This window comes from Stomoxys calcitrans, chromosome 1 (genome assembly GCF_963082655.1).
Source record: "Stomoxys calcitrans chromosome 1, idStoCalc2.1, whole genome shotgun sequence".
Lineage (NCBI taxonomy): Eukaryota > Metazoa > Arthropoda > Insecta > Diptera > Muscidae > Stomoxys > Stomoxys calcitrans.
In genome coordinates, this window is record NC_081552.1 from 44,193,682 (window position 1) to 44,207,397 (window position 13,716).

At 35.5% G+C, this 13,716-nt stretch overlaps 1 protein-coding gene across 2 annotated transcripts in view; it reads left to right on the forward strand.

Moving 5' to 3' along the window:
- The window catches only part of LOC106093785 (nuclear hormone receptor FTZ-F1), a 253,636-nt gene that overhangs the window by 216,430 nt on the left and 23,490 nt on the right, over nt 1-13,716 (forward strand). For both annotated transcript variants that reach the window (XM_059361011.1, XM_059361012.1), the window contains 3 exons: nt 3,093-3,313; nt 12,957-13,261; nt 13,654-13,710. In XM_059361011.1, coding sequence (XP_059216994.1) covers nt 3,093-3,313; nt 12,957-13,261; nt 13,654-13,710 — 583 coding nt within the window. The remainder of the gene's footprint in view (nt 1-3,092; nt 3,314-12,956; nt 13,262-13,653; nt 13,711-13,716) is intronic.

A 13,716-nucleotide genomic window follows, 5' to 3' on the forward strand; every position in this document is an offset into this window, starting at 1 on the left:
AAAATAAAATAAAATAAAATAAAATAAAATAAAATAAAATAAAATAAAATAAAATAAAATAAAATAAAATAAAATAAAATAAAATAAAATAAAATAAAATAAAATAAAATAAAATAAAATAAAATAAAATAAAATAAAATAAAATAAAATAAAATAAAATAAAATAAAATAAAATAAAATAAAATAAAATAAAATAAAATAAAATAAAATAAAATAAAATAAAATAAAATAAAATAAAATAAAATAAAATAAAATAAAATAAAATAAAATAAAATAAAATAAAATAAAATAAAATAAAATAAAATAAAATAAAATAAAATAAAATAAAATAAAATAAAATAAAATAAAATAAAATAAAATAAAATAAAATAAAATAAAATAAAATAAAATAAAATAAAATAAAATAAAATAAAATAAAATAAAATAAAATAAAATAAAATAAAATAAAATAAAATAAAATAAAATAAAATAAAATAAAATAAAATAAAATAAAATAAAATAAAATAAAATAAAATAAAATAAAATAAAATAAAATAAAATAAAATAAAATAAAATAAAATAAAATAAAATAAAATAAAATAAAATAAAATAAAATAAAATAAAATAAAATAAAATAAAATAAAATAAAATAAAATAAAATAAAATAAAATAAAATAAAATAAAATAAAATAAAATAAAATAAAATAAAATAAAATAAAATAAAATAAAATAAAATAAAATAAAATAAAATAAAATAAAATAAAATAAAATAAAATAAAATAAAATAAAATAAAATAAAATAAAATAAAATAAAATAAAATAAAATAAAATAAAATAAAATAAAATAAAATAAAATAAAATAAAATAAAATAAAATAAAATAAAATAAAATAAAATAAAATAAAATAAAATAAAATAAAATAAAATAAAATAAAATAAAATAAAATAAAATAAAATAAAATAAAATAAAATAAAATAAAATAAAATAAAATAAAATAAAATAAAATAAAATAAAATAAAATAAAATAAAATAAAATAAAATAAAATAAAATAAAATAAAATAAAATAAAATAAAATAAAATAAAATAAAATAAAATAAAATAAAATAAAATAAAATAAAATAAAATAAAATAAAATAAAATAAAATAAAATAAAATAAAATAAAATAAAATAAAATAAAATAAAAATTAAATTAAATTAAATAAAATTAAATTAAATTAAATTAAATTAAATTAAATTAAATTAAATTAAATTAAATAAAATAAAAAAAAATAAAAAAAAATAAGTTTATGTACCAATCGAGCCGCCCCAACCCCATAACTCTCCCAAACAGACATATTGGACATTCATGTCAATATGGGACTCAGAGGAATGGTGTTCGGGACTAGATTTCGAATCTGGCATACAAAAAATCAGATCGAAGCATAAGGGGGGCATCTAAAAACCCCCCAAATGGGCATATGAACCAATCATGGCTATATGGGGACTCGGTTTGTTGAAGTGTTTTTCCTAATATTTTTACAGATTGTGTAGGTTTGTCTGGATGAAAATATAGGCTATCTAATTTTTTGATATCGGATGGGGCGGACTCGCAGTCTTACCACAAAAACGCTACCCAAAACCAAAACTGGATCGATAGGCGTAATGTGGGTATCAAATAAAAGGTATTGGAGACTAGAAAACGAATATCGTGTCAACATTTCGTTCAAGTACCCAGCGGTCCGCCAAAACTCCACCTAGCAGATATATTCGACGTTCATATCAATATGGGATTTAAATGAGAAGTATTCGGCATTTGATTACAATTATGGCATAAAAAATTAGATATGGGACTTAAATGAAAGATAGTTTGGAGTAGATCACAAATATGGCATTAAAATTTGAGTTCAAGTCTAGGTGGCGCCTTTTCTCCTACATATACGTCAAATTGGTTAATATAGGACTCAAATGAAAGGTATTGGAGAGTAGAAAACGAATTTGATATCCAATTTTGGAGCCCAGTGTTTGGGGGTACGCCCTAAAGCATCCCCTAAACTTAACTTCATTTCCGACTATGGCAATATGGAATATGAGAGTAAAGAAAGAATTCGTCAAAGTGCCGGTGGCCGCCCAGTCCCCAAAACACTCCAAAGTGTTAATATTTACCGACCATGGCAATATAGGGCTCAAATTAAAGGGATTTGCAGTGGAGTGTCATCCCCCCTAAAAAGCACTTCTCATTACCCTAATTTTCATAAACACCACATCTCTTACAGTCACCAAAAACAAAACATGGTTTCCATTGTTGTGGTCGGATGCCTCTGGGGACTCCCAAAACCCGCCAAATGGATATATAGACCAATCACGACAATATAGAAAAGTACTTGTGAAAAAAAAAAACCAATATGATAACCAATTGACTCTTCAACTGGGGGATTGAGGAGCCGCCCCACCCCAACTACCTCCCTAATCGGACGTATTTACCGACCATGGTTGTATGTGACTTGTACAAAATCTAGAGTAGAGTAGAGTATGAATTCGATATCCATATACAGGGCGATGTGTACCCACTCTAAAAAGATAGAAAAGAGTTAAAGAAGGCGCAGCGGAGCGGTTCGGCTAATATAAAATAAAACTTAAAGTAAAAAATTAAAAAAGAAACTAAAATAGAATAAAGGAATTACGTAGAAAATAAACTAAGCAAAATACAATAAAAAAATTTAATAAAAAATGATATAAAATAAAAATAACATAAAACAAAAAAAAATTAAATAATAAAATTATAAAATAGAAAATAAAAGATAACATAAATGGAATTAAAACAAATTCAAATAAAATAAATTAAACTTCAACGATGGGTCTCTGAATACACCAAAAATCAGTTATGGTTAAAAACTCATTTTGTGATAAAAGTACCTTTTCTAAGTTTTTACCGGGGAACCGAAGTCATTTTTTCTAAGATTTACAATTTACAATAAATTTTTTTCCATTTGTGACTACAGTGGGTGGCTGTTATTCCTTTAATAAAATTCTTTTAATAACGTTCTCTTCTCCCCCTATTTACCATATATATATATATTTACATAAAATGCCTATCCTTCCGAACTAACTTCTAATTTCTCTTATCTTTTCTAGCTGTGAGAGCTGATCGTATGCGTGGCGGTAGAAATAAATTTGGACCCATGTACAAAAGAGATCGGGCGCGAAAACTGCAGGTAATGCGACAACGACAGATAGCCTTGCAAGCGCTAAGAACGTCCATGGGTACGGGAGATATGAAGCCAACGCCCCTATCTCCTGGCTATCAGCAGGCCTATTCGAATATGAATATAAAACAAGAAATACAAATACCTCAGGTAAGGGTTCCTCTGCCTAGCAATTGCAAACAAAAAAAAAACACACACACACACAAAACCCCAACCCGAAAAACAAATACCCTTATCATGGTTGTGCTCAACAAATTCAACCAAACCAAATCAAACATAAAAAATAGATCTTTTCATTCACTTACTTTCTCAACTATCCCACCACACTACACTCCTCGACCAGAGAATATAGCCTGTGGAAAAAAACCATTTGAATGACCTTGACATTGACCCATTTTCCTACTTTGTACCGTGTTATTGTTGTTGTTGTTGTTTGAGCAAATAACAAGAAACACCAATCACACCAATGCTAACGGGGCACAACCATACACACAGCCATAATAACAGCATCATCGCTCTCTCTCTCTCTCTCTCTCACTCACTCTCCTCTATTGAAAAGTAGGACAATCATTTAATCACAATTTAGCTGTTTTTCGGGTGATTTGATTGTTAATGGACTAGAAACGAGCATCGGCAACGACGAGGTCTCAATGTGATAAGTGATGTGTGTATGCTTGCGTTTGGATCAATGTGTTATGTACATTCAAGATCGAGCATAAATGGCCATAGACCTTTTTTGGGGGATTTATGCAATTAGTTTTTAATTTTTCGTTTAATTTTTAGCCAACCAGCTTAGAATGGGGGATAGACTATGTCATACCCTTTGTTGCACCTGGAATCTGTAATCTTTCAAAGTAGTATATATTTTTGGGGGGCCGTAAATATATGCGGTGATTTAGCTATGCTGTATGTTCGTCCCTCAGTCTGACTGTATATTCGTTTCTCTGTATGTCCGTCTTTCACCATACAATCTTCAAAATTGAGGCTATGTAGTTGAAACTTGATACAGATATAATTTTTGAAAATATAGCTATGAACTTTTCATACGACTTGGGCGAAGTTTGAAATTGTGTTATATTCGCCTCTTCTACATCTCTATCCAAAATAGGTCAATCTTGCAATTTTACTTATTGAGCACACAGGGGAAGCGTTATTCCTTCGATTTTGAATAAACAATGAATAACAAGTACTAATCATCATATATGTCCTCAATCCCATGGCAGCCGGTGGTACGTATCGCATTGACCCGACAACAACAACCATCTATGTCCTAAGTATGATACACATAGTTCCACTTTTCGACATAGCTTCCACATAGACTGATCGGTTTTTTTTCAATTTGTGAGGTCACATAGAGCGCAGCTTTCATACGATTTCGATAGAATATAGAATGATGAGATATTTCAGTCGCTTCCACACTTATGCATGTCTAGTGCAGCCTACGGTCTCCATATAGACCATTTGTTGGTTGGCGGTGCGTATACTTAATATATAAACATTATTGCTAATAATGGCACGCATACGCCTATATGTACCGAAATTAATATGACGTATACGCTCATGACAACACGTGCTAATTCTCAAGCCTTTAACACATTCTCATTACATTTCATACATATCATGCCAAGTTCGGCCGGGCCGAACCTTGACTCTTCAACCAGCATGAATTCTGGTAAAAATTTTACTTAAAATAAATTTAGTTGAAGTCCATAAATTAGAGCTTCAAGGAACCAAACAAAGATCATTTTTTTTTGCTGCTCAGGATGGTCTCTCGCCTTACGCCGGACTGCGTAATCCACGGTACCACCCTTTGTCAACCCTGGGAACTAATTCCACCTCCAACCACTTTCGCATTACTTCGAGGTGAACCCCCTTATCTGTCTTCGTTGTGTCTGCGTCCAGACCTTCGCATTCATACTCTACGCCGTTGCGTCCAGGTCTATCTTCTTCCTGCGCCTTACTTGTTACACGTATGCACACCGCCTACCAGTTCTTCATGTTTTCCAGCATCCTTTTGATTATGGTCCCAGGCGAAACTTTGCCAAAGGCTGCTTCCAATTTTCTACGTCTTTCAGCCCATGGACCCTGCAACTACTAGCTCCTCATAAGTGCACCTGGTAGAGAACTATTTGTCCATTCTATGCTGGTATTTCCGGAAGTTACCATAGCCTGTCAGCATCAGTGTGACGTAATAGTTGACATAACCGCGCTTCCTATCTCTCCACATCGGGTATTTGTCGTCGCGTCCACCTGGCCCGATTCTGATTCGTCCACCTTTGTTGCCATCGCTCGATACTCCCCTCTCGTATGGCTAGTGTACAAGTATGATCCGTGTGAATCTCTGTCCTCTCTGGGTGTTGTACTTAGCGGTGCAGAGCCTGGCGCCCTCCATGGCCCGTAGGTCTATCGGAACCATTCCGGCTATTAAAAGAGCTGCGGGCTCCGCCACTGTCTGGTAGGATGAAATGACCCTAAGAGCCCCCGTCCTCTGTACCGAGAGCAGAGATTTCTCTCGGCATGCTGTCTGCAGTATCTGGCACCATATTTTGCTCCCTTTGTGGAGGATGCTATTGCATGTCTCCATTAAAAGTCTGCGACTGCTCGGAAGAGGCCCACCTATATTTGCCATTGGTCGACTGAGTTGCGTTCTTATCCTCGCCGCCTTTGTGGACGCTTGCCAGATTTGCTCTGCATAGATCCCCTTTGTATCCAGTCGGATCCCTAGATATTTGGCCGATTTCTTGGTCTTCACCGGTATATTGCCTATGCGCATATCCATTTCCACTGGGAAGTGAATATGCCCATCGCAAGTTGTAAGCCATGGGAATCCAGCCAGTACTTTGCTCTTTGCCCTTAATGAAGGCCTCCTGGAGCCGTGGCTTTATAAGTCGCTCCAAAAGTTTGCCGGCCCTATCACCTTTGCCCCCACTTATAAGCGCCTACAAATAGGCATCACTTAAACATTCCTAGAAGAATTTCCAATCTGTTTTAAGCTATGACTTCGGCCGGTATTCGGTAGTAGGGACTGGGGGCTTTTCTGCTTTGAAGACGTGGGGCTCCATTCCTTAGCTCCTCTATCGTAAACCGGCTAATGGTGTCAGTGTGCTCTTCATAAATTTCATCTTCTCTACAGTCGTGTCGGGGGAAGAGTATGTGGACTATGTTTTCCATTGTACTTCCGTCCATCACCGCAGTTGGGCTCCGTGCTATTACAAGAGCTGCGGGCACTGATGAAATGACGCTATAGCTAAGCAACGAATCAACCGCCTTAAACTAAGACGCAGATAATCGAGAGATCGGTTTATGCGGGAGCTATATCAGGTTATAGACCGATTCGAACCGTACTTGAGACAGACTACTGCAAAATTTTAGACAAATCGGACAAAATTTGCGCCTTCCAGGGGCTCAAGATGTCAAATTGGGAGATGATTTTATATGAGAATGTCATTCTATGCGGATGATATTTGCGGTTTCTAGGGGCTTATTAAATACTACTAAATTTCCCATGAACCTTCCATTAAAGAACAGGGGCAAATTTCTCACATATCAATAAGTGCAGTCCCATTCAAATTTAAGCTCAATGATAAGGGCCTCCTTTCGATTTATAATCGAGTCCGGAAGGCGTGTCGCAGTGCAACACCACTTTGGGGAGAAGTTTTACCATGACATAGTACCTCATAAATGTCGCCAGCATTGGAAGGGGATAACCGCCGCTGAAAATTTTTTCAGATGTTCTCGCCAAGATTTGAACCCAGGCGTTCAGCGTCATGGACGGACTAATCTCGACGCTACATAAGCCTCCAAAATTGTGACATAAATAAATTTGTAATGAATGGTGTAAAATTTGAGTTTTCTATGCAAAATGGCATTTTGGTTCTCGTTGATCTTAGATTTTAATCTCTGACATAGAACGTGTCCTCGAAAGCATCTTCTTTGCAATGGGAGGGAAACTTTTTCCTCTGTATGTTAAATGGTGCTACTGTCTTGTATTCTTTATTATGTCCGGACATAATCATAGGATATATGTTCTTCTGGCCATATTGGGCTGACGAGCTGATGTATATGCCTCATCAGCGTGCCTCCTTGGGTAATAAATGGTAACCCATCGGCTCCAGCTGCCTCGATGTATGCCTTCTTCTTTCGCAGACAAGCTGATGTATATACCTCATCAGCGTGCCTCCTTCGGTAACAAATGGTAACCCATCGGCTTCCGCTGCCTTGATATTTATCAGTCTGGTTACTGCTAAGCCTTGACCTAGTTCCATTACGGTATAAGGACGGTATCCTAATCGCCGTCGCTTTCAGAGGGGCAGGAAACTTATTCCTCTGTAGTTGGCACTTCTTGTGTACAGAACAAATGATGCTCAGGTTTCCACCATCGAGGATGGGTTTTAGCAGCTAGAATGAGCAAACGAGTTAACGCCTTATTTACAAGTCGTCTTAATTAGTTTTACCTTAAACCCTGCTGCCTTTTTATAGCCACCATCGAAGGATGGGAGTAAATTCCTTTTGTCATTTCATTTGCAACACATCGAAATATCCATTTCCGACCTTATAAAGTATATATAGTCATGTCCGTCCGTCTGACTGGTGAAATCACGCTACAGTTTTTAAAAACCGGATTGGAAAGCTGAAACTTTGAACAGATTTTTTTTTTCGTCCCTAGGCAGGATAAGTTCGAAGGTGTACTATTTAGGACTCTATCTTGATACAGCCCCCCTATAGACCGATCGGCCGGTTAAAGGTCTTAGGCCCACAAAACCACATTTTTACCCGATATAGATGAAATTTGCGTACTATATGTGGATATAGCTGCCATATATACCGATCTTCCGATTTAAGGACTTACACCCATAAAAAGCGCATTTATTATCCGATTTCGATGAAATTTGACACAATGACTTGCGTTAAGCCTCGACATTTGTGCCGAGTATGGAAAAGATCGAACTATACGAAAGGGTTATAATGAGAGGTGATTTCTATATGTATATTTCTGAGGTGGAGGGCGTGACCGGATCTAATGCCATTTTACTTGTTAATCTACAAAATTGTTTCGGTGGTCCTCACCGCTAACACTCCGACAGCCAATTTGCAATATTTCCCCCTTATATGATGGGAAACATGTTTTTTTTTTTTAACAAGTTTCATTCGTCTACTTGACGCCAATGCAAATTTTATTAGGATACCTTTTTTCCTAACCCGAACTAGAATTTTTCTAAGACAGCTCTATTCTTGGGTATTTTTCAACCCATTCGTCGTTCATGGGTTAAAGCTGAACAAGTTGGTCGCCGTTGGTTGCTCTATGCCCCAAGGAGGCCGAGGTTAACATGTCCGCCTATGACGCTGAACGCCTGGGTTCGAATCCTGGCAAGACCATTAGAAAAAATTTTGAGCGGTGGTTTTTCCCACCCAATGCCGGCAACATTTGTGAGGTACTATGCCATGTTAAAACTTCTCCCCAAAGAAGTGTCGCACTGCGGCACGCCGTTCGGATTCGGCTTTAAAAATGAGGCCGCTTATCATTGAGCTTAAACTTGAATCGGACTGCACTCATTGATATGTGAGAAATTTGCCCCTGTTCCTAAGTGGAATGAATCAAAATTTGCATTTGTATGCCTTAATTTATGTTGTGGCGCCCAACGTGGGTTCCCACTAAAAAAAAAAAAAAACAAATAATACACCAATTATTTATGTATTTATATGGGAAAATTTAGTTTTAATTTAATTTCAAACCAAAAATTAAGAGATAGTAGTTTTTCTTTGTTTTGAATATTTCAAGCTGAACAGTTTGGGCGCCAGTTTGTAGAAAACACACATTATAAACAATCTTTTTATACCCACCATTATATGATAGGGATATACTAATCTAGTCATTCCGTTTGTAACACCACGAAATATTTGTCTAAGACCCCATAAAGTATAAACATTCTTGATCGTCTCGACGTTTTGAGTCCATCTAGGCATGTCCGTCTGTCGAAATCGCGATAGCGGTCGAACGCGTTAAGCTAGCCGCTTGAAATTTTGCACAGATACTAAGTATTGATGTAGGTCGTTGGGGATTGCAAATGAGCCAAATTGGTTCAGAATAGGATATAGCTCCCATATAAACCAATCTCCCGATTTGTCTTCTTGTGCCCCTGGTAACCGCAATTTGTCCGATTTGGCTGAAATTTTACACATAGTATTCTATTGTGACTTTCAACAACTGTGCCAAAATACTGTCCAAATCGGTCAAGAACAGGCCATAGCTCCCATACAAACTGATTTCACGATTTGACTTCTTTAGCCCCTACAAGGCGCAATTTTTGTCCAATTTGGCTAACATAGTGTTCTGTTGTGACTTTCAACAACTGTGCCAAGTACGGTCCAAATCGGTCTATCACCAGATATAGCTCCCATATTTTAATAGCCAAGATTCGGCCCGGCCCACGATAGAAATTCTAATGCAGTCGCGCCGAAACAATGTCTAATGAAAGTCTCTTTTTATACCCTACACCACCACTGTGGCACAGGGTATTATAACTTTGTGCATTTGTTTGCAACGCTAAGAAGGAGACGAGGTAGACCCATTGATAAGTATACCGATCGGCTTAGAATCACTTCCTGATTCTATTTAGCTAAGTCCGTAATCAAGGTACAGGTCGAATTTGTTTTCCGACTGTCATGAAATTTTTCACAAGTCTCTTTTTTCGCCCAAGAACGATCTTTTACTCGATGTGGCCTTTTAAGGCTGCTGCTGACGTCTCAAAACGTGTGCCAAATTTCATTAACATCGGTTCAGATAAAGATATACAATAGCTCCCATATATATCTTTCATCCGATATGGCCTTTGAAGACTGTAGTAGCCACAGTTTTTATCCAATCTTTAGAAAATTTAGCACAAGATGTTTTATTGAACGTCCCAAAACGTGTGCCAAATTTCAAACAAATCGGTTCAGATTTGCATTTAGTTCCCTTATATATCTTTCGTCCGATATGGCCTTTTAATGCTGTAATAGCCATAATTTTGGCCCGATCTTCATAAAATTTAGAACGAGATGTTTTTTTTTGACGTCCCAAAACGTGTGCCAAATTGCTTGAAAATCGGTTCAGATTAAGATATAGCTCCCATATATATCTTTCGTCCGATATGGCCGTTTAAGGCAGTGGTAACCACAATTTTGGTCCGATCTTTACAAAATTTAGCAAGAGATGTTTTATTGAACGTCCCAAAACGTATGCCAAATTTCATGAAAATCGGTTCAGATTAAGATATAGCTCCCATATATATCTTTCATCCGATATGGCCTTTTAAGGTAGTGGTAACCACAATTTTGGTCCGATCTTTACAAAATTTGGCACGAAATGTTTTATTTGACGTCCCAAAACGTGTGCCAAATTTCAAACAAATCGGTTCAGATTTGGATTTAGTTCCCTTATATATCTTTCATCCGATGTGGCCTTTTAACGCTGTAGTAGCCACAGTTTTGATCCAAACTTTACAAAATTTAGCACGAGATGTTTTATTGAACGTCCCAAAACGTATGCCAAATTTAAAAAAAAATCGGTTCAGATTTGGATTTAGTTCCCTTATATATCTTTCATCCGATATGGCCTTTTAATGCTGTAGTAGCCACAATTTTGATCCAAACTTTACAAAATTTAGCACGAAATGTTTTATTTGACGTCCCAAAAAGTGTGCCAAATTTCATGAAAATCGGTTCAGATTAAGATATAGCTCCCATATATATCTTTCATCCGATATGGCCTTTTAATGCTGTAAAAGCCACAATTTTGGCCCGATCTTCACAAAATTTAGCACGAGATGTTTTATTGAACGTCCCAAAATGTATGCCAAATTTCATGAAAATCGGTTCAGATTAACATATAGCTCCCATATATATCTTTCATCCGATATGGCCTTTTAATGCTGTAGTAGCCACAGTTTTTATCCAATCTTTACAAAATTTAGCACGAGATATTTTATTGAACGTCCTAAAACGTATGCCAAATTTCATGAAAATCGGTTCATATTCAGATATAGCTCCCATATATATCTTTCATCCGATATGGCCTTTTAAGACTGTAGTAGCCACAGTTTTGTTCCAATCTTTACAAAATTTAGCAAGAGATGTTTTATTTGACGTCCCAAAACGTATGCCAAATTTCATGAAAATCGGTTCAGATTTGGATATAGTTCCCTTATATATCTTTCATCCGATATGGCCTTTTAACGCTGTAGTAGCCACAGTTTTTATCCAATCTTTACAAAATTAAGCACGTCCCAAAAAGTGTGCCAAATTTCATGAAAATCGGTTCAGATTAAGATATAGCTCCCTCATATATCTTTCATCCGATATGGCCTTTTAACGCTCAAGTAGCCACAATTTTGGTCCGATCTTTACAAAATTTAGCACGAGATGTTTTATTGAACGTCCCAAAACGTGTGCCAAATTTCATGAAAATCGGTTCAGATTAAGATATTGCTCCCATATATATCTTTCATCCGATATGGCCTTTTAATGATGTAATAGCCACAATTTTGGCCCGATCTTCACAAAATTTAGCAAGAGATGTTTTATTGAACGTCCCAAAATGTATGCCAAATTTCATGAAAATCGGTTCAGATTAACATATAGCTCCCATATATATCTTTCATCCGATATGGCCTTTTAATGCTGTAGTAGCCACAGTTTTGTTCCAATCTTTACAAAATTTAGCACGACATATTTTATTGAACGTCCCAAAACGTATGCCAAATTTCATGAAAATCGGTTCAGATTAAGATATAGCTCCCATATATATCTTTCATCCGATATGGCCTTTTAATGCTGTAATAGCCACAATTTTTGTTCAAATCTTTACAAAATTTAACACCAGAAGTATTATTTAACGTCTCAAGACGTAGGCAAAATTTCATGAAAATCGATTCAGATTAAGATATAGCTTCCATATATATCTTTCATCCGATATGGCCTTTTAAGGCTATAGAAGTTTCAATTTTGGTTCGATCTTTATACAATTTAACTTGAGGTGTTTTAATTCAAGTCGTAGTATGTGTGCTAGATTTCATCCGATATGGCCCTTTACAGCTGTATTAGCCACAATTTAGATCCTATCGTGAGAAAATCTTATAAGGTTCTATTCATTATTTTAATAGGTATGCAAAATTAATGTCTGACCTGATTTCAACATAGATTTAATTTTTTAAAATTAGTACATAGACTCGGAAGTATCCCCTGTTCCTTAATGGAATATTCATGACAAATTTAATAGTGTTTTTAGTACGTAGACTCGGTGGAGTAGGGAATTTTATGGTCGGCGCGGCCCGACTTTTGCCTTTCCTTACTGGTTAATTTATGAATTTATTTCATAAATATAGGTAATGTAGTCTTCACTGAGGCTGTTTTTCTGGTATGTGGCTCTCAAAATGGTGGATAGTTTTGAAAATAACAATAGAAATTTCTTTAAAATGGCTTCGAATCGGCAAAATGTTGTATTTCTAAATTTTTTTTTCACAATTTCCCCTAAAATAGGATATCTCCTTAGAAACTGTTTTTTGTTTTTTTTTTGAATTGCTCTTAAATGTTTCTCTTATTTAACGGTACCCAAAAATTTCCTTGTGATTTTCAAATCATTCCATAAAATATATCTAAAGTACTTCGTTCTAACTAACGTTCGTACTAAACCATATCTCTTAGCGTTCTTCAACTCCTGGGCTCTCTCAAAATTATTTCTCTTTTTTCATAAGTTAATCAACGACCCCTGTTATACCTACTAAAATGTTTTCTCTTTCTCTCCATGTCTTTGCAGGTATCCTCTCTAACACAATCACCCGACTCATCACCCAGCCCCATAGCTATTGCCTTAGGTCAGGTTAATGCCAGTACCGGTGTGATAGCTACGCCCTTGAATGGCAACAGTGGCGCTGGCGGTGGCGGTGGTGGTGGTGGTGGCGGCGGTGGAGGAGGTGGCGGTAATAATGGCAGCAGCAGCAACAACAACAATAACAACACAAGTGATGGCATCAACCGCGTTGGCAGTGGCAGTGGTGGTGGCAGTAATTGCCACGACACTGGCACCGGGTCCCTACAAAGTGCCAGCGATTCAAAATTGTGGTATAGTTGGAAAAAAAGATCTCTTCTTACACAAAAAAACATACGCTTTCAAACAACTCAACTCAAAATGTAAAGAGTGTTTGGTTTAAAATGAAAAAACGGAGAATGACTGACTGGGTAGAATAGGGAAGCAAGATATTTGTCAAAATTTTAGTTAGAAACAGAACCAAAAAAAAATTGTTAAAAATTGCAAATTTTCAGAAAAAAATATTTCTTGATTCCCAAAGGTCTACTCTAAAGGTTTCTTCTATAACCGCAATGGAATAAATACTTTAGCCCCTTGTGGAGGAAAAACACTGATTTAAACCAATAGTCACTCTATTAATGGCCCTAGAATAATAGTGATAATTTTTTTTCTATTTTTCTTTGTCTTTCTTTTGGGGGTTTTCTAGCTTCGACTCGGGCACACATCCTTCAAGTACCGCCGATTCCATAATAGAGCCATTAAGGTATGT